The sequence below is a fragment of the Ornithorhynchus anatinus genome, chromosome 5 (assembly GCF_004115215.2).
Source record: "Ornithorhynchus anatinus isolate Pmale09 chromosome 5, mOrnAna1.pri.v4, whole genome shotgun sequence".
In the NCBI taxonomy this organism is placed as follows: domain Eukaryota; kingdom Metazoa; phylum Chordata; class Mammalia; order Monotremata; family Ornithorhynchidae; genus Ornithorhynchus; species Ornithorhynchus anatinus.
In genome coordinates, this window is record NC_041732.1 from 68,709,450 (window position 1) to 68,730,763 (window position 21,314).

Here is a 21,314-nt window from a genome sequence, read left to right on the forward strand (position 1 = left end):
TGAGAGCTCACCTCCTCCAAGATGCCTTCCCAGACTGAGCTTCCCCTTTTCCCTCTGCTCCCTCTCTGCTCCCCCTCCTCCCTCAGCTCCCTCCCCCTTCACCTCCCCTCTCCTCAGCTAAGCTCCCTTTCCCTCTGCTCCTCCCCCACTCCCTTCCCCTCCCCTCAGCACTGTGCTCATTTGTATATATTTTTATTACCCTATTTATTTTGTTAATGAGGTGTACATTCCCTTGATTCTATTTGTCGTGATTATGTTGTCTTGCTTTTGTCCGTCTGTCTCCCCCGATTAGACTGTAAGCCCATCATTGGGCAGGGATTGTCTCTATCTGTTGCCAAATTATACATTCCAAGCGTTTAGTACAGTGCTCTGCACATAGTAAGCGCTTAATAAATACTAATGAATGAATGAATGAATGAATACTCTCCCAAGTGCTTGTATTGTACTCTGCACCCAGTAAGCACTCAGTAAATAGGATTGAATGAAATACCGTTGATTGATTGATGGATTGATTGGTTAGGGGAGAGGGGAACATTGTTGACAGCCAATACCAGCCCAGAGGGAGTAGGCCCCATCCTCCTGGGGAGGAGACTGGATGGATGGGGCCGAACCCCTTCACTGACTGCCTCTGCCATGGGGCCAACAGTGGGAGAGAGAGCAGCCTCCAGCCAGCCCCTGAACCCTGTAATGGACACCCTCCCCTCTCCAGGCTGACAGTTAATAATACTAATGTTGGTATTTGTTAAGTGCTTACTATGTGCCAGGCACTGTACTAAGGGCTGGGGTGGATACAAGCAAATCAGGTTGGACACAGTCCCTGTCCCACGTGGGGCTCAGAGTCTCAATCCCCATTTACAGATGAGGGAACAAGCACAGAGAAGTGACTTGCCCAAGGTCACACAGCAGACAAGCGGCAGAGGCAGGATTAGAACCCATGACCTTCTGACTCTCAGGCCCATGCTCTACACTACACCATGCTGCAAATCAAGTTGGACACAGTCTCTGTCCAATGTGGGGTTCACAGTCTTAATCCCCATTTTACAGATGAGGTAACCTTGGCACAGAGAAGTGAAATGACTTGCTCAAGGTCACACAGCAGACACGTGGCAGAGTCAGGATTAGAACCCATGACCTTCTGAGTCCTAGGCTTTTGCTCTATCCACTATGCCATGTGTGGGGGACCCTTCAGGCCCTTTGGGCAAAGGAAGAATGAAGACAGGTACCCATTCCTCAATGGCTCCTCTTCTCTCCCGCAACCAGGACTTTGAAACCCTGCTGTGTCTGTTTTTATCTCCCTGACCAGCTGCTTCCATTTCTGCCTCGCACAACTAGTGGGTTAGAGAGACCTCTCTCCCTCCCCTCACCCTCTCTTCCTTATCTCCCCTTGCCCCTTGCATCAACCCAGCCTGCAAGCGCACCCACAGCCTCTTCCGCCCCTTGCCACCACCGGGTTCTGGTTCCAAGAAAGGCCAGAGCTGAAGGGAAGCCTGATCTGGGAGGGTTGGGGGAAAACGGCCATGGGGACAGACAGTCCGTGGTGTTCCCTGAACCTACTGCTCCTCTTTGGTTTTGGGTTTTTTTTTTTTATGGTATTTGTTAAGCACTTATACTATGTGTCGAACACTGTTCTAAGCTCTGGAGCATTGGTTGGGAACAGTCCCTGTCCCTCACCGGGCTCACAGTCTACATAGGAAGGAAAAATGAATATTTGATCCCCCTGTTACAATTGAGGAGACTGATGGCACAGAGGAGTGAGGTGACTTGCCCAAAGTCACACACCAAGCAATTGGCAGAGCGGGGATTTGAACCCCAGTCCTCTGTCTCCCAGGCCCTTGCTTTTTCTACTAGGCCACTCCGCTGCCCCCTCACTCTTCCAGGTGGACAATTTCTCCTCCTCTGCAATGGGCCTGCGTTTGGCGTGGCTACAGGCTAGGGCCAAGGGGTTTAAGAGAAGCAGCATGGCTCAGTGGAAAGAGCATGGTTTTAGGAGTCAGAGGTCATGGGTTCTAATCACAGCTCCGCCACCTATCAGCTATGTGACTTTGGGCAAGTCACTTAATAATAATACTAATAATGTTGGTATTTGTTAAGCATTTACTATATGCAGAGCACTGTTCTAAGTGCTGGGGTAGATACAGGGTAATCAGGTTGTCCCGCATGAGGCTCACAGTTAATCCCCATTTCACAGATGAGGTAACTGAAGCACAGAGAAGTTAAGTGACTCGCCCACAGCCACACAGCTGACAAGTGGCAGAGCCGGGATTTGAGCCCATGACCTCTGATTCCCAAGCCCGGGGTCTTTCCACTGAGCCACACTGCTTCTCTAATAATGGTGATGGTGTTTGTTAAGCGCTTATGGTTCTAAGCGTTGGGGGAAATATAAGCTAATCGGGTTGTCCCAGGTGGCATTCACAGTCTTAATCCCCATTTTACAGATGAGGGAACTGAGGCACAGAGAAGTTAAGTGACTTGCCCAAAGTCACACAACTGAGAAGTGGCAGAACTGGGATTTGAACCCACGACGTCTGATTCCCAATCCCGTACTCTTTCCACTAAGCCACGCTGCTTCTCTGTTCATTCAATAGTATTTATTGAGCACTTACTATGTGCAGAGCACTGTACTAAGCGCTTGGAATGAACAAGTCAGCAACAGATAGACACAGTCCCTGCCCTTTGATGGGTTTACAGTCTAATCCGTATGAAGCAGCCTCAGTTAGTAACCTCATCTGTAAAATGGGGATGAAGACCATGAGCCTCACGTGGGACAACCTGATGACCCTGTATCTACCCCAGCGCTTAGAACAGCGCTTGGCACATAGTAAGCGCTTAACAAATACCAACATTATTATTATTATTTAAGCAATTCTTGCTCGATGTTCAGCCTCAGCCACGGCCCCCAGCTCCTTTCTCCATTAAGAAGGGGAGGAAAAAGAAATGGCATGGACGGTTCAAAAATCAACCCACCCCTGAGGTCGCACCGGTTTGCCCCTTCAACGGCGACGGGGTGGGGCGCCGCCTAGTGGAGGTGCTGCCTCATGGTCGATGTGCCTCGAGGTCCGAAGAAAGAGCATCTTTGTCACCGGGGACCAATCATTCCTTGGTCCTCTGTACTTGCAAAGACGCACACTTCCAGTACACCCCATATGGCCACTAGCTTCTGGCGAATATTAATTTATTCCAAACGAGGAAAGAGAGGTCACTTTAATTTATCGTTTGCACTTTCCCTGTAGGATTATTTTCGGGACTGTTCGTCTGTATTTTTCAAAACTACCTCCCTTTTAAAACAGTCATGCATTCATTCATTCGATAGTATTTATTGAGCGCTTACTATGACTAAGCGCTTGGAATGTACAATTCGGCCACAGTTAGAGACAATACCTGCCCATTGACGGGTTTACAGTCTAATCCGGGGAGACAGACAAAAACAATAGCAATAAATAGAATCAAGGGGATGTACACCTCATTAACAAAATAAATAGGGTAATAAAAATATATACAAATGAGCAAATGAGCACAGTGCTGAGGGGAGGGGAAGGGAAAGGGGGAGGAGCAGAGGGAAAGGGGGGAAGGGGGCTTATATGAGGGGAGGTGAAGGGAGGGGCAGAGAGGGAGCAGAGGGAGCAGAGGGAAAAAGGGAAGCTCAGTCTGGGAAGGTCTCCTGGAGGAGGTGAGCTCTCAGTAGGGCTTTGAAGAGGGGAAGAGAGTTAGTTTGGCAGAGGTGAGGAGGGAAGGCATTCCAGGACAGCGGGAGGACGTGGGCCAGGGGTTGTGGGACAGGGGTCGCATATTGCATAATGCAAAACATGCATAATGGTCTCTCTTCTCAAAACCGTGGAAAGAGCACGGGCCTGGGAGTCAGAGGACCGAGGTTCTAATCCAGGTTTTGCCACTTGCCTGCTGTGTGACCTGGTGAAGAGTCACCTAACCTCTCTGTGCCTCAATTTCCTTAACAGTAACATGGAGATTAAATACCTGTCCTTCCTCCCCTTTAGACTGTGAGCTCCATGTGAGACAGGGACTCTGTCCGACCTGATTAACTTGTATCTACCCCAGGGTTTAGAACAGCGCTTGGCACTTAAACGCCAAAGCCGAGGAGCAGGGGTGAGGCATGAGTCAACTCATTTCACAGATGACTTTTTAAATGAGATTTGTTAAGCATTTACTATGTTCCAGGCACTGTTCTAAGCAATGGGGTGGATACAAGACAATTAGGTTGGACACAGTCCCTGTCTCAAATGGAACTTACAGTCTTCATAATAATTAATAACAATAATGAACAATAATAATGGTATTTGTTAATCTCTTCCTATGTGCCAGGCATTGTACTAAGCACTGGATTGAGAAGCAGCGTGGCTCAGTGGAAAGAGCACAGGCTTTGGAGTCAGAGGTCATGGGTTCAAATCCCAGCTCCGCCACTTGTCAGCTGTGTGACTGTGGGCAAGTCACTTCACTTCTCGGTGCCTCAGTGACCTCATCTGTAAAATGGGGATTAAGACTGTGAGCCCCACGTGGGACAACCTGGTTCCCCTGTGTCTACCCCAGCGCTTAGAACAGTGCTCGGCACATAGTAAGCGCTTAACAAACGCCAACATTATTATTATTATTAATGGATACAAGCAAATCGGGTTGGACACAAGCCCTTGTCCCACAGGCTCATAGTTTAGACTGTGAGCCTGTCATTGGGCAGAAATTGTCTCTATCTGTTGCCGAACTGTACATTCCAAGTACTTAGTACAGTGCTCTGCACATAATAAGTGCTCAATAAATACTATTGAATGAATAGTCTCGATTCCTAATTTACAGCTGAGGTAACTGAGGCACAGAGCAGTTAAGTGACTTGCTCAAGGTCACACAACAGACAAGTGGCAGAGCTGGGATCAGAATCCATGACCTTCTGACTCCCTGCTCTATCCCCTATGCCATGCTATTTCTTAAAGATAAAGGCACCCAGCTAATTTGGGGGTGTACTGTTTGCCTCTGGGTCCATCACCTTCCCTCCCTGGGCCTGTTTTTTCTCCCACCAGGTAATTGAGGCACAGAGAAGTCAAGTGACTTGCCCAGAACCACACTGCAGACAAGTGGGAGGAGCCTGGATTAGAATGAGGCCTTTTGACTCCTAGGATGAGGCTGTAACCACTGGACCACATTGCTTCATGATGAAGCACATGGAGTGACTTAGCCCAAGAGGTCATTTAAAAGAGATCCGGTCACTGTGGTCAGGGACAGGGGGCAGCCTGGAGGGTGGCAGGTTTTCCATGATCCACAGCAAACTTGGGAAGGGGCAGCAGGTTGGGATCCATGACTGAGCTAGGAGGATTGGAGCAGCCGACCCTGCCAGCAACAGAATAATAATAATTAATAATTGTGGTATTGTTAAGTGCTTACTAGTTGCCAGGCACAGGACTAAGCACTGGGGTAGATACAAGCTAATCAGGTGGGACACAATCCCTGTCTCATAAGGGGCTCACATTCTTCATCTCCATATTACAGATGAGGGAACTGAGGCACGAAGAAGTAAAGTGATTTGCCCAAGGCCAGAGAGCAGACAAGTGGTAGAGGCGAAATTAGAACCCATGACCTCCTGTGCTCTATCCACTATGCCATGCGGCTTCACCATGGATGGTTCTTGCCTGGGACACGGCTGTGAGCTCTCCTCTAGACGTGAGCTCGTTGTGGGCTGGGAATGTGTCTGTTTATTGTTACAGTATACTCTCCCAAGCGCTTAGTACCGTGTTTTGCACACAATAAGTGCTCAATAAATACAATGGAAGGAATGAATGAGTGATTCCAGTCCTTCTGGCCTCACCGCTGCTCTCCCAAGCTCCCTGCCTCCGCTCAGAAGTCGTGACTCCAGAGAGAACCACTGGGGGGGCGCCACAGCACAAAGCGAATTGCTGCCGCTTTGGGGAATAATAAGGTGTATTTGTTAAGCGCTTACTCTGTGCCAAGCGCTGGGATGGATACAAGGTTATCAGGTTGTCCCACTTGGGGCTCGCAGTCTTAAACCCCATTTTACAGATGAGATACCTGAGGCACAGAGAAGTTAAGTGACTTGCCCAAAGTCACACAATTGACAAGTGTCAGAGCTGGGATTAGAAATCACAACCTCTGACTCTCAAGTCCGTGCTTTTTCCACTAAGCCATGGAGATGGGTGGAAAAGGGGAAGGAGGAAGAATTGGGCTATTTTTATTTTCACTCACACTCTCCCCAAGGGGAGCTCGCTCCTACCCCTCCCTGCTGCTGAAGAAACCGCTGCACATTATGTCTGAAATTGTACCCCCTCCTCCTCGACAATATATCCTCCCTCGGGGAGATGTTTCTGTCTGCATTTTCAGGGGAGAAAACAGGCCCAGAGAGGGGAAGTGATGGGCCCAGAGCTGCAGAGAGCATCCCTGGATTAGATGGGTGCCTTGATCTATTTGTTGTTTTATTGTACTCTCCCAGGTGCTTGGTACAGTGCTCTGGACACAATAGATGCTCAATAAATATGATTGAATGAACTTTAAATTACATATTATAAATTATTTATTTATATTAATGTCTGTCTCTCCTATTGGACTATAAAATCACTATGGACAGGGAATATGTCTGCTTATTCTGTTGTATTGTACTCTTCCAAGAGCTTCGTACAGTGTTCTGCACCCAGTAAGCTCTAAATAATAATTGTGGAATTTGTTAAGTGTTACTATGTGCCAGGCACTTTACTAAGCGCTGAGGTGGACACAAGCAAATTGGTTTGGACACAGTCCCTGTCCCACATGAGGCACAGAGGAGTGAAGGGACTTGCCCAAGGTCACACAGCAGAGAAGTGGGAACCCATGACCTTCTGAGTCCCAGGCCCGTGCTCTGCCACCTACACCATGCTGCTTCTCTGGGTGTCCTGCTTCTTTCACCTCAGTACAGACAGCGTGGATTCTTTTTTTGGTGGGCAGGGTACGTGTCTACCAGCTCTGTTGCAGTGTACTCTCCCAAGCATCTTGTAGGATGCTCTGCACACAGTAAGCACACAATAAATACGATTGATTGATTGGTTGTTTTTATGCTCCCTAGGAAGAGCGTGGTCTCTCTCAGACTCTGGCCCTCCCCTCTCTGGGTGGGCAGCAGTCACTTAGGCTCTGGTCCTCTCAGTAAAGGGCAGCCAGTGGGGTTATTTTATTAAGCAGGATCGGTGGGGGCCCTTTAGGCTGTAAGCTCATTGTGGGCAGGGAATGCCATTGTTTACTGTTGTACTGTACTTTTCCAAGCGCTTAGTACAGTGGTCTGCACACAGTAAGAGCTCAATAAATACAACTGAATAATGCGGTCCCCCTGAACCTGCCCTGAACTTGAATAAGTCATGGGCCAAGGCTGTGCTGGAAGGGGAGGCCTCTGGGTCGAGGGGTGCTGCCAAGGCAATGCAGAGCATCCCTTCTCCCTGCAATTAGCCTTTCCTAAATTGAGAGTTGGCCCGCTTGACTGAAATCATAAAAGAGGGCTTACCTCCACCACTTGGTTTCCTTTCATTAGAAGCAAGGGACAGTGGGGATATTAAACAGAGACATCCTCAGGGGCGTTGGGGACATTAGCAAAGACCCCCCCCCCATCTGGGGGCAGCGGCGGGGACATTAGTAGGGAGACCTTCAGAGGGCGGCGGGGACATAAGCAGAGAAACCCTTGGCAGCGGCAGGGACATTAGCGAAACTAAACCTGGGGCCCAGGGTGGAGGCTCCCATCTTTACTAGTAGTATATCTAGAGGAGATTTCCTGTCTTTCTCTCAAAACCCCCTCAGCTTGCTGCATCCAACCCCATCCCTTTACACTTTATCAAAACCTTGCCCCCTCCCTTCTTCCCTCTCTAATGGCCCCATCTCCCTCCTACCCATCCTTTCCAAACTCCTGGAACAAGTCATCTACACTCATCTCAAATTTCCTCCTCCAACTCTCTCCTGGACCCCCTCCAATAAGGCTTCCGTCCCCTCCACTCCACTAAAACCTCCCTCTCAAAGGTCACCAATGACCTCCTTCTTGCCAAATAATAACGTTGGTATTTGTTAAGCGCTTACTATGTGCAGAGCACTGTTCTAAGCGCTGGGGTAGATCCAGGGTAATCAGGTTGTCCCACGTGAGGCTCACAGCTAATCCCCATTTTACAGATGAGGTAACTGAGGCACAGAGAAGTTAAGTGACTTGCCCACAGTCACACAGCTGACAGGTGGTGGAGCCGTGATTCGAACCCATGACCTCTGACTCTCAAGCCCGGGCTCTTTCCACTGAGCCTTGCTGCTTCTCTATCCAATGGCACCTACTCCACCCAAATCTTCTGCGACCTCTCAGCTGCCTTTGACACAGTCAACCATCTCCTTCTCCTCAACACATTATCCAACCTTGGCTTCACTGACTCTGTCCTCTCCTGGTTCTCCTCTTAATAATAATGGTGGTATTTGTTAAGCGCTTACTATGTGCAGAGCACTGTTCTAAGCGCTGGGGTAGACACAGGGGAATCAGGTTGTCCCACGTGAGGCTCACAGTTAATCCCCATTTTACAGATGAGGTGACTGAGGCACAGAGAAGTGAAGTGCCTTGCCCACGGTCACACAGCTGACAAGTGGCAGAGCCGGGAGTCGAACTCATGACCTCTGACTCCAAAGCCCAGGCTCTTTTCTACTGAGTCACGCTGCTGCTCTTATCTCTCTGACCCTTCATTCTCAATCTCCTTTGAGGGATCCTCCTCCCCCTCCCATCCCTAACTGTAGGGATTCCTCAAGGGTCAGTTTTTGGTCCCCTTTTGTTCTCCATCTATACTCATTCCCTTGGTGAACTCATTCGCTCCCACGGCTTCAACTATCATCTCTATGCAGCTGATACCCAAATCTTTATCTCCTCCCCTGTTCTCTCTCCCTCCCTCCAGGCTCGCATCTCCTCCTGCCTTCAGGACATCTCCACTTGGATGTCCTCCCACCACCAAAAACATGTCCAAGACTGAGCTCCTTATCTTCCTTCCCAAACCCTGTCCTCTTCCAGATTTTCCCCATCACTGCGGACGGCACTACCAGCCTTCAAATCTCACAAGCCCGCAACCTTGGTGTCATCCTTGACTCCGCTCTTATTCACCCCACATATCCAATCCAACAGCAAAACCTTCCGGTCTCACCTTCACAACATCACCAAGATCCACCCTTTCCTCTCCATCCAAACCGCTACCACGTTAGTACAATCATTCATCCTATCCCGACTGGGTTACTGCATCACCATCTTTTCCGATCTCCTAAACTCCTGTCTCTCCCCACTTCAGTTTAAACTTCACTCTGCTGCCCAGATTATCTTTCTACAGAAACATTCTGGGCATTTCACCCTCCTCCTCAAAAATCTCCAATGGTTGCCTATCAATCTCCTCACTGTTGGCTTCAACGTTCTCCATCACCTTGCCTGCGCCTACCTCACCTCCCTTCTTGCCTTCTACAGCGCAGGATGGGTGGGTGCAGGACCGGTGGGCACAGGAGCGGCGGGCACAGGAGGGGCAGGCGGTGTTTGGCGTTGTGCAGGGGGTCTCGGGGCGTCGTGGGGTGGGCTGGAGAGGGGTAGTGGCCTCGGGTCGAAGCTGTACGGCCAGTGCGGGTCCAGGGCCGCCGGGTTGGGCGGCCTGGTGTCGAAGCAGGGGTTGTGGCTCAGGTTGTGTCAGCGGCCCCTTGGGTTGAGCTGGTGGGAGGGGCGCGGGGTAGGGGAGCAGTCCACGACAGACGGGGAGATGCCGCTCCGTGCTCCCCCACAGTGCCTTGGCCATCCACGCCACCTTACAGTAAGGGGGGAAGGGGGAAGAAGGGGGGGCTTCTGCCTACAGCACCACTCCGCCCGCGCCTCTGCAGGAGCACCTTCCATGGGCACACGAGTGGCACACGAGGGGCAGGAGTCGCCGAGGTGCGGGGTGGCAGGCTTGGTGTGCCCCCGTTGCAGCTTCTCGGCTTTTGCGCCCCGGAGGTCCATCTGTGCGCTCCTCTTTTGGGCGCCGGAGGTCGGGCTGTGCACTCCCCTTTTGCATGCTGGGGTTCGGACTGTGCGCTCCCCTTTTGCGTGCCGGAGGTCGGTCTGTGCGCTCCCCTTTTGCACGGCGGGGAACGGTCTGTGCGCTCCCCTTTTGTGCGCCGGGGGTCGGTCTCTGCCCTCCCCTTTTGCACGCCAGGGGTCAGTCTCCGCGCTCCACCTTTTTCGCGCCGGGGGTCAGTTTCTGCACTCCCCTTTTGCGCGCCGGTGGTCGGTTTCTGCGCTCCCCTTTCACGCACCGGCTGTCAGTCTGTGCGCTCCAGTTTTGCGCTGCCCCTCTGCCAGCTTTCTCCGTTCTGGGTCCCGGCCGCCCCGCACAGTCGGAGCCCGCTTTGGGTGCCTTCCCGCTCTTCATTCATTCATTCAATACTATTTATTGAGCGCTTACTATGTGCAGAGCACTGTACTAAGCGCTTGGAAACTACAAGTCGGCAACAGATAGAGACGATCAATGCCAGGCTCAGTCTAAACGGGGGAGACAGACAGCAAAGCAAAACAACAAAACAAAACAACAACATCAAGATAAATAGAATCGAGGAGATATGCACCTCATTAACAAAATAGGGTAATAAATATATACAAATGAGCACAGTGCTGAGGGGAGGGGAAGGGGGAAGAGCAGAGGGTGGGAGGGGGATGAGGGGGGAGCAGAGGGAAAGGGGGGCTCAGTCTGGGAAGGCCTCCTGGAGAAGGTAAGCTCTCAGTAGGGCTTTGAAGAGGGGAAAAGGGTTAGTTTGGCAGATATGAGGAAGGAGGGCATTCCAGGACAGTGGGAGGACTTGGGCCAGGGGTCGAGAGTGGGAGGTGAGGTAGGAGAGGGCAAGGTGATGGAGAGCTTTGAAGCCAAGAATGAGGAGTTTTTGTTTCATGCAGAGGTTGATAGGCAACGACTGGAGGTTTTTGAGGAGGGGAGTGGCATGCCCAGAGCGTTTCTGTAGGAAGATAATCCAGGTGGCGGAATGAAAAATAGAGTGGAATGGGGAGAAACAGGAGGAAGAGAGATCAGAGAGGAGGCTGACACAATAATCCAGTCGGGATATTATGAGAGCTTGTACCAGCACAATAGCAGTTTGGATGGAGAGGAAAGGGCGGATCTTGGCGATATTATGCAGGTGATATTGGCAGGCTTTGGTGATGGATTGGATGTGTGGGGTGAAAGAGATGACACCAAGGTTGAGGGCTAGTGAGATGGGAAGAACAGCCGTGTCATCCACAGTGACAGGAAAGTCAGGGAGAGGACAGGGTTTGGAGGGAAGATAAGGAGCTCAGTTTTAGACATGTTGAGTTTTAGGTGGCGGGCAGACATCCAGGTGGAGACGTCCTGGAAGCAGGAGGAGATACAAGCCTGGAGGGAGGGGGAGAGAACAGGGGAGGAGATGTAGATTTGGGTGTCATCTACATAGAAATGGTAGTTGAAGCCTTGGGAGCGAATGAGTTCACCAAGGGAGTGAGTGTAGATGGAGAACAGAAGAGGGCCAAGAACTGACCCTTGAGGAACTCCTACAGTTAGTGGATGGGAGGGGGAGGAGGAGCCCATAAAGGAGACCGAGAATGAACAGCCAGAAAGCTAAAAGGAGAGATGGAGTTCGTGAAGGTGAGAAAAAGTGTGGAGGAGAAGGGGATGGTCGACAGTGTCAAAGGCAGCTGAGAGGTCGAGGAGGATTAGGATAGAGTAGGAGCCATTGGAATTGGCAAGGAGGTCATGGGTGACCTTTGAGAGAGCATTTTCGGTGGAGTGGAGGGGACGAAGCCAGATTGGAGGGGGTCCAGGAGAGAGTTGGAGTTGAGGAATTCAAGGCAGTGAGTATAGACGACTCGTTCTAGGAGTTTGAAAAGGAAGGGTAGGAGGGAGATAGGACATGACTTCCCATTCTGGGCGCCTACTCTGGGTGCCCTCCTATCTGGCCTCCTGGCTCTGACCTGCCATGTGCTTTTGGGAGCCTCACTCAGTCCAGGCCAGACCGGGCCTTTGCGCCGTCTTCGGAACTTCTCAAAAATAATAAAAATAATTTTGGTCTTTGTTAAGTGCTTACTATGTGCCAAGCATTGTTCTAAGCACTGGGGCAGATACAGGGTAATCAGGTTGTCTCCTGTGAGGCTCACAGTCTTCATCCCCATTTTTCAGATGAGGGAATTGAGGCACCGAGAAGTGAAGTGACTTGCCTAAAGTCACACAGCTGACAAGTGGCGGAGGTGGGATTAGAACCCCCACCTCTGATGCCTTTCCTCTTGCAGGGGTGCCTGCCGATGAACCCACCCCACCACGGCACTGGTGTTGGGACCACCCCCTGCCTCCCCCTTCTCCGGGCCCCACCCCACCCCACCCCTCCCCCTCCCTCTAGCTCTCCTCCCTGGCCTCGGTGTCACGATCAGGTCAGGTGTGACATCTACACCCCAACCCAAACAGGAGCTCCGAGACACAGCACCTGAGCCGTCCCTCTTGCACCCTTCAGGGGCGAGCCTGCACTTTGGGTCAGTTGCCAGTCCCAAGCCTTTGACAGAAAGGGAAAAGTAGAAAAGTAGAGTGGAAGTCTACCTTTGTGTCACAAGGAGAAACTGAGGCAAGGCCATGACTTGCCCAAGGATGTTGGAGAACACGGACACCCTGACACTGGCTACAGTCTTTAGAGCTTTTTAGAACTCGCTCCGCATAGCCTCGTTATATTTAGAGGAAGTTCATTACATTTAGAAAAGCAGCATAGCCTAGTGGATAAAGCACGGGCCTGAGAGTCAGAGGACTTGCTTTTCCTCTTGGTTCCTCCACTTGTCTGCTGGGTGACCTTAGGCAAGTCACTTAACTTCTCTGTGCCTCAGTTACCTGCACATAGTAACTGCTCAAAAAATACCATTAATTAATTACCTCGGCGGTAAAAAGGGGCTTAAGATTGTGAGCCCTAAGTGAGCTCTATGGGACTGTGACCAATCCAATTACCTTGTATTACCCAGTGCTTAGTACAGTGCCTGACACAGAGTAAGCTCTCAATAAATATGACTGATTAATTGCCTGCTTAACAATAGCATTAAAAAAAAAGTTCTCCAAACTCCTCTAGAAAGTTTGATGCACTCCAGGGAAGCAGCCAAGTGGAGGTAAACATGCCCTAATGGGTTGAACACGGGCCCAGGAGTCAGAAAGTCATGGTTCTAATCCTGGCTCTGCCACTTGTCTGCTGTTTAACCTTGGGCAAGTCACTTGACTTCTCTGTGCCTCAGTTCCCTCATCTGTAAAATGGAGTTTCAGACTGTGAGCTCCAACGTGGGACAGGGACTGTGTTCAACCCAATTTGCTTGTATCTACCCCAGAGCTTAGTACAGTGCCTTGCATAGTAAGTGCTTAACAAATACTATAATTATATATAGAGGGCTCCAGATGCCCTCCAGGAAGGAGCCAACTTCAGGTAAGCCCCGAGCGAAATCTCTTCCCTCCCAGCTCTCCTCCACCAGCAGCCCACGCTGCCCACTCACCCACAAGCGTGGTCTACCCAAGCTTTGTGAAGCTGATGGTGCTGTGGCCGGGTCATGCAGGACCATGACCTTCCTGATTCCCCCTTGTGGGGAAGGGATGGCCATGGGTAGGGCCCGCCTGTTTTTGGATAAGAAGTCATTCATTCAATCACATTTATTGAGCTTTTACTGTGTGCAGAGCACTGTACTAAGTCCTTGGGAAAGTACAATACAGCAATAAAGAGACAATCCCTGCCCACAGCGAGCTCACTGTTACCTCTGCCTGACCTTTATCCCTTGGATGCCTCCCTGACCCAAACATCCTCCCATGCAGAAGGGGAGGGGATAGAGGACTCCACCCTGTCTCCCCCGGCCATTCCAACCCTGGACCAGCAGGAAAGGAGCTCAGAGGCAGCTCCACTGGGCCTTTGCCCCAGGAGGTTCTGGCCCTGCTGCCCCGGAGCTTTTCCAGGGAGTGGGAGGGCAGGGGGGCTGCAGAAGGTGAGCCGGCTATTTTGGTTATGAGAAGCAGCGTGGCTCAGTGGAAAGAGCATGGGCTTTGGAGTCAGAGGTCTTGAGTTCGAATCCCAGCTCTGCCACTTGTCAGCTATGTGACTGTGGGCAAGTCACTTAACTTCTCTGTGCCTCAGTTACCTCATCTGTAAAATGGGGATTAAGATTGTGAGCCCCATGTGGGACAACCTGATTCCCCTGTGTCTACCCCAACGCTTAGAACAGTGCTCTGCACATAGTAAGCGCTTAACAAATACCAATGTTATTATTATTATTATGTACCAGTTTCTTGTGCCCCCCAACCTTTTTTAATGACATTTGTTATTATTATTATTATTATTAATAATAACGGTATTTGTTAAGCACTTACTATGTGCCAATCACAGTTCTAAGTGCTGGGGTAGATACAAGGTAGTCGGGTTGTCCCATGTGGGGCTCACAGTCTTAATCCCCATTTTACAGATGAGGTAACTGAGGTCCAGAGAAGTGAAGTGACTTACCCAAAGTCACACAGCAGACAAGTGGTGGGGTGCTTACTGTGTGCCAGACACTGCACTAAACACTGAGGAAGATATAAGCTTATCAGGTTGGACACAGTCCTTGCTCCACATGGGGTTCACAGTCTTAATCCCCATTTTACAGATGAGGTAACTGAGGCACAGAGAAGTTAAGCCACTTGACCAATCCACTCGCCCTCCACGAGCATCCCAACTACTTTGGTTCGGAGCTCGGTATCGCTCGTCGTTGCCCCCATGCCCTCCTTTTCCGTTCCCCAAATACCGCCTTAAGTCCCCGCCCCCTCCCACCCCTGCTGCTTCTGCGGGGCAGAGTGGGGCTTCGGTCGGCCTGTGGACCGAAGGGAAGGCTGGGCACTGACAAGGGGTAGTGCAAAGTCAGTCAGCCAGTCAATCGTACTTATTGAGTGCTTACTGTGTGCGGAGCACTGTACTAAGCACTTGGGAGAGTACCATATAACAGACACATTCCCTGGCCAGAACGAGCAAAGCAACACCTACTCGTCTTGTCTATGTGACCATGGGCAAGTCACTTCACTTCTCCGGGCAACTTGACTACCTTATATCTACCCAGCACTGAGAACCATGCTTGGCACATAGTAAACACTTGAACACCATAATCATAATTATGAATACCATAATTATTACTAACAACTCACAGGACCAGCATGGCCACGGCCACACAGGAAGCCCCTCCTCCAGGTCTTAGTCCTTAGCCAGGCAGGTGACTCTGGCAGGTTTCTAATAATAATAATGATGGCATTTGTTAGGTGCTTATTATGTGCCAAGCACTATTTTAAGAGCTGTGGTAGATATTAGGTAATCAGGTTGTCCCACGTGAGGTTCACAGTCTTAATCCCCATTTTACTGATGAGGTAACTGAGTCCCAGGGAAATTTAGCAGTTTGCCCAAAGTCACAGAGCTGCCAAGTGGCAGAGTACGGATTAGAGCCCACGACCTCTGACTCCTAAACCCGTGTTCTTTCCACTAAGCCACGATGCTTCTCAATCTTCTAGCTGGAGAACGGATGCTTTCTGTACATGCCCAGTTCTGGGGACAAGGGGTTCACCCCCACCCTGCTGCTTCTGTGAGGAGAAACCCCTCCAGAAACCCAGACCAGGAGTAGACTTTGAGAAATCACGGGGTCCAGCCCTTCCTCTCCAGCTCGGCGGGGGAGGTGGGGGGAATAGAGCCTGGTCGGGGAGATGAGGAGGGCACAGAGGTTACAAGACCAGGGGTTGGTCCGACTTCAAGCCTGAGAAGGGTCAGAGGGAGGTCAGGGCACATTATCTCCTCCCAGCAAAACCGTCTTCTGGGAAACCTCTGTCCTGTCCTCTGATGGCACTTTGTAGACTCATTCTTGTGGGTAGGAAAGCCTCATGGGTAGAATCCAGAGAGAATCAGGGATTACACTTCCAGACGCCAAACCTCCTGCTTCAGCAGCCTTGGGTATTTCCTTACCCGCTCATCCCGAGCAAGTAATCACTTTGGCAGGGTGAGCGAGAAAAGGATAGTGAGTTATTGACTTCCACAAATTGCCCTGCGGGAAGGAGGGGGGCAGGTTGGGAAAACACCGGAGAGGTTCATTTTTATGTCAAGGTCGTTATGGGCAGGGAATGGGCCTGCTAATTCCGTTGCATTGTACTCTCCCAGGCGCTTAGTAGAGTGGTTTGCATATAGTAAGAGCTCAATAAATACCACTGATTATGACAAGCTCAAAAACAAAGCAGCATGGAGTAGTGGATAGAGCACGGGCTTGGGAATCAGGTCATGGGTTCTATTTCCAGCTCCGCCATTTGTCTGCTTGTAAGACCTCGGGCAAGTTGCTTCATTTCTCTGGGCCTCAATGACTTCATCTGTCAAATGGGGATTGAGGCTGAGAGTCCCATGTGGGACAAGGGCTTGGGTCAAACACGATTTGCTTGTATCCACTCCAGCGCTTAGTAAAGAGCCTCGCACATAATAAGCAGTTAACAAAAAAACAGAATTATCTATACTCTCCGGAAGCCCCAACTTCTTCTCTTCTCCCCTCAAGTCTACTGACCTTGGCCACCCCCTTCCCCTCCGGGCTGCAAGCACAGAACCGGCTATCGGGACCACCCAACACAGCCACAAGTAGGAGCAAGGAGATCCCGGCAGGCCCAGTCCCTCTCCACACACCCCTCCTCCTCCCACCATGCCCCACGGAGAACAAAACAGTAGTGTCAAGCCAGCTCACAAATTACAAGGCTACGGGCGTAATTGGACCACCTTGCTACTGAAGGAGTTCACACACCACACACTGTGCTCTCAGGACTGGCCTTTAACTGATCACGCTCCTGCGGTGAGACTCTTGGGAAAGAGCACTGTGGGGGGGACGGAGAGGTGGACTCACAAAGTCCCCTTCTAGTTTAATGCTTAAGAATTATAGGCAATTAAGACATTCCCTTCGTCCACCTCCAACCCAGACCTTCCTCGCTTTATTTTAAGAGAGACTGAGGGAGAAGGATGAATTGCCCTTTTAGTGCTGAGGTCTAGTGGAAAGAGCACAGGTGTGGGAATCAGAGGACTTGGCTTCTAATTCCGGTTCCACCGCTTGTTTGACAAGCCACTTAACTTTCAAACCTCAGTTACCTCATCCGCAAAATGGGAATTAAGACTGTGAGCCTTCTTTGGGACATGGATTCTCACTGTTTATTCTTGTATTGTACTTCCCAGGTGCTTAGTATAGTGCTTTGCACATGGTAAGCACTCAATAAATACATAAATGATGAAAATCTTGTATCTACCCTAAGGCTTAGTACAGTGCCTGGCACATAGCAAATGCTTAACAATTGCCATAAAAAACCCAAAACAAACCATATGCAATGTCACCAAGAGCCAGGCCAAAAGTCTGTCTAGGCCAGGATTCTGCTTCTGATGGTGGTACCAAAGGATGCTGGGGGAAACTAAGGGGGTGGTTGCCCTCCTGGACATCCAACTATGTGTTTAGGAATGTTCCATCCAACACTAAGCTTTTCTTTCAAAATCCTGAATTTATCTAAACTCTTCTTGGACCCATTGGTATTTTCAGCCAGCAAAGCTTTTGGTGGGAATAAATTCCACATGTTTACCACCCACAGTGTGAAGTAGTGCTTCCTTTTGCCTTGAAACAAACCCCTTAAACTGGTGCTGTTAGTCCCATCTCTCCACCTTCACCTACTTGCCAAATCTAAAACCAAGCTCCGCAATTTTATCATGGCACATGGGAACCTAACCCTGTCTCACCTGGGGCTCAGTCTCAATACCCATTTGACAGATGAGGTAATTCAGGCACAGAGAAGTAAAGTCACACAGCTGACAAGTGGTGGAGTCAGGATTAGAACCCATGACCTCTGACTCCCAAGCCCATTCTCTTTCCACTGAGCCATGCTGCTTCTCTAGGAAGTGAGAGTATAAAGGTAGGGGCTTATGTTAAAGTGGGGTGTAAGGGCTAAGTGCTTGGATTAGTACCACACCCTGCCCTCAAATCCCTTCTGGATCCTCCTGTCTTCTTTGCTCGGGTCTGAACCCCTCTCTTCACACTGTAGCCTGAATTTCTGGGACCTGCCACATGTGAATAAAGATCAACACAGGGATGGTTTGTTTCAAAAGGTTTTTTTCTTTTTTTTTAGTTTTCTTTGTTTTTTTAAAGAAAAATAAGTCATTTTTGCTCGAAACACGGAACAAACTAAAAACCGCGGGGCCATCGGTGATACCCACCGAGTGCCCATCGAAGAGACACCGTTTAGCACTTGCACCAGAGAGGGCACCCTGGCCCAAGAGATTCAATGGGGTGGGCCCACAGCTCCCAGCCTCTCCCGAAAGCTCAGGGCATTGAGAGGCCAAGTCCAGAAGAGCTGGGAGTGGGTCACTGTATCAGAGTCAAGCCCTGTGTTTGGGGGGGAGTAAGCGAAGAGGTGGAATGGGCAAGGGGGAGGGGAGGGTACCTCCACTGGCCAGCTGCAGGCTCTGCTTTCTGTCTCGGGGAAGAGGAGGGTCTCTAGTGAGGAGCCATCTTCAGCCCAAAAAAGTTCTTTATAGTGGACTTAAGACACGGCGATCCCAACTTCAACTGTAGCCTTTAGTCTAGGGCAAATGTCCAGAAACAGGAAATGGTTTTGGAATGTGGTGACTTCTCCTTGAAGCCACATGCACCACCCCCCCAGCTCCCCCAGCGACGTCACAGTGCACAGTAGAAAGCCTCAAGGGAACAGGGAATTGGGGACAGGACATATAACCCTGAAGTATGGTTTGGGGAGGAGGCGCACTCATATAGCTGAGGGATCTCTCATCTTCCAACCCCCTTTCCCCCAAGACACACATACAAAATTAAAAACAGCCCCCACCTGAACCCTGCCGTCTCACTGAATGGAAGGGACACCTCATCATACAGCTCTCTAATGACTTACAGAGTAGAAACCTTCACAAAAATAAAGTCCCATTCCTGAACAAGTGTATGAAGACCAGTCTCCATCTCCCACTGTTCCCCTAAACCCATCCATAATTTAAGGCGGGGGCTTGGTCTCCTCCAAACCCAACTCCAGGAAATGAGGCAAAAAGTCAACCTTGCTCTGGCCACGGACACACAGGCAAACCCAGACACAAAGACAGTTCAGCATCAATCAGTCCCTGCCTCATGCCCTGGCCGAGCATGGATTTTAAGGGCTCTTACCGTCTGTGAAAACAAGTCTTGGGCACAGCCCCAACCCTCCTACCTCTCATGCTGGGAGAAGAGTGGGGAGAGAAAGGGGGTGGATCACTCTCACCCCTGGCCGGGTGGAGGCGGAAAAGGAGTAGAGAAGGTACTAGGCAAAGACGGCCAGCTGGGAGGTCAGGGGAGGGGAGATGGGAAGGGGCCTTGGAAGCAGCACCATGTTTAGTTCAGGCCCAGCAGAGCATAAGATCAATGGGAGAGCAGTGGGCTCATAAGAGCTCCTCGCTGGCATGGAGGGGTGAGGGGCAGAGTATGTGGGTAAGGGGAAAGGGAGAAAGGGCCCTTTATCAAAGTCTTGGTTGAGGGGGGAGAGTGTGTGTGAGTTCGCGCATGCAATCCAAGTGTTGTCCCATATCAATGGGCTTTGAATACTGGGCAACTAGCAAGGCCCAGCATGGGGGGCAGTGGCAGTGTGTGTGCGCATCTACCCACACAGGGCAGACAGGGCAGTGAGGGAAAAAGAAGGGAAATAATGGGCATTCAGTGCACTCTCTGGCCTGGCACCTCCTGTAACAGGTGCTGACCTCACAGAAGAACTGTCATTCCCAGACCCCTGCTCCCGGCAATGTCCCACCCCACTCCCCCACCCTACAGACCCAATGCCCTGGCAGTGATGGGCCAACAGGGGGGTCACATGCAGAGGAGGCAGGTCATCATCTGCCCCCTGAGCCCCAAGCTGGTCCACCAGCAGGGTCACAGCAGTCACGAGCCCAAGGAAAGGTGGGCACTTTTCCACCCCCACTGGGCACTGGAGGGGCCTCCTAGTGGGCAAGAAAGGCTGAGGTTCATCCAGATGAGTGGCAGAGTCTCCAGATGTCTGGGGAATCCCGGTGTGAGGGAGTCGGAGGACTGTAGCCCCGATCCACAAGAAAGAAAGACTGTTCGGGAACTCGCAGGCAGGGCAACGTAGTGTCCGGGGCTCACACCCCCATACCAGGTCACTGGAGCTGGCGCAAACTGACTTGCTCCCCCTCCAGCCTCAACGGCTGATCCATTTCCCCCAATGTCCCCCTGCTCAGGAAGTCAGGTCAGAAGCCCCCAGGTGGCCAGCGGGAGGCAAGAGAGCCACTCCTCCAGAGAGAGATTCCCCCCAAGATCCTGCCTCCACGCTGAGGGCCCTCCCCACCCCACTCTGCCCTCAGCAGGAACCAAGAGCAACGGTGAAAGCAGCAGCAGCTCGGACCCTGGCTCGGAGCCGTGAAGCCCAGACAGCCTGGCTCCTCTGGCTTGAGGGTCCCTGGGGGTGGGGTGTGGTGGGGGGAGGAACGGCTGCGGGATGAAGGGCTGAGTTAGCGCAGACTCTGGTACAGGTAAGCCGAAGTGAAGAGAGCGTTGGCGGCCAAGCTGACGGCCAGGAGACCTCTGAGGAGAGAGTTGCCGAGGCGACCTTAGGGGGCGAGAAAGTGAAGTGGTTAAGGAGGGCAAGCACGACATTCCAACCCATCCCCGAGCGACACCCCCAGATCCGCTTCCCTCCCTCCTTTCTTCCTATTCCTGCTTCCCAGACATTGCTTTAGGTGGTCAGATTGGCATATGGAGGTTAGGGGATGGACGGAGGGACTGGATCTGCTGCTTGTCTGACAGGGACACGTGAGTTCTTGTAGCCCCCATTCCTGACCTCTCATTTTGCAACTGGGTGGGAGGGGGCGGGGAAACCGGGAACTCAGGCAGGCTGGCGGGGAGGTGAGGGGAGCAGCTCAGAGCCAAGGGCACCTCAGGTAGCAGCCAATCAGGGGCCCATCTGGCTCAAGGACAATCTTAATCCAGACAACCTCAGCTTAACTCTTCTCTGCTTCCAACGATTGGGAAGTAATGCCTCAGGGTGGCAGCTGCCGGAAGGGGCAGATTTCACTTAGTGCAAAATAGTTTCCACCCGTGCAGACTTGGAAACTGGGGGCAGAAAGTGTTGCATCAGATGCATGACATGGTAAAACATTAGGTGCCCTTGATCTCTGGTCTCTCTGCAGGGTCAGTGACCCATCCAGGTTGCAGGCCCAGCTGGGAGGGAGTCCACAGAGTCTCGGTCTTCCCTTGGAGCCGAGGGGATTGAATGGATCCCAGAGCAGGGGCTCAGACCCAACTCTTCCTGCCTGAATCCTCAGACGCTTATTGT

At 51.2% G+C, this 21,314-nt stretch overlaps 1 protein-coding gene across 1 annotated transcript in view; it reads right to left on the reverse strand.

Annotated features, from left to right (window-relative positions):
* Positions 1 to 18,086: 18,086 nt before the first annotated feature.
* TMEM201 (transmembrane protein 201) overlaps positions 18,087 to 21,314 on the reverse strand; it is a 36,285-nt gene continuing 33,057 nt past the window's right edge. The window contains exon 11 of the mRNA XM_029065606.1: positions 18,087 to 20,588. Coding sequence (XP_028921439.1) covers positions 20,491 to 20,588 — 98 coding nt within the window. The 3' untranslated portion in view covers positions 18,087 to 20,490. The remainder of the gene's footprint in view (positions 20,589 to 21,314) is intronic.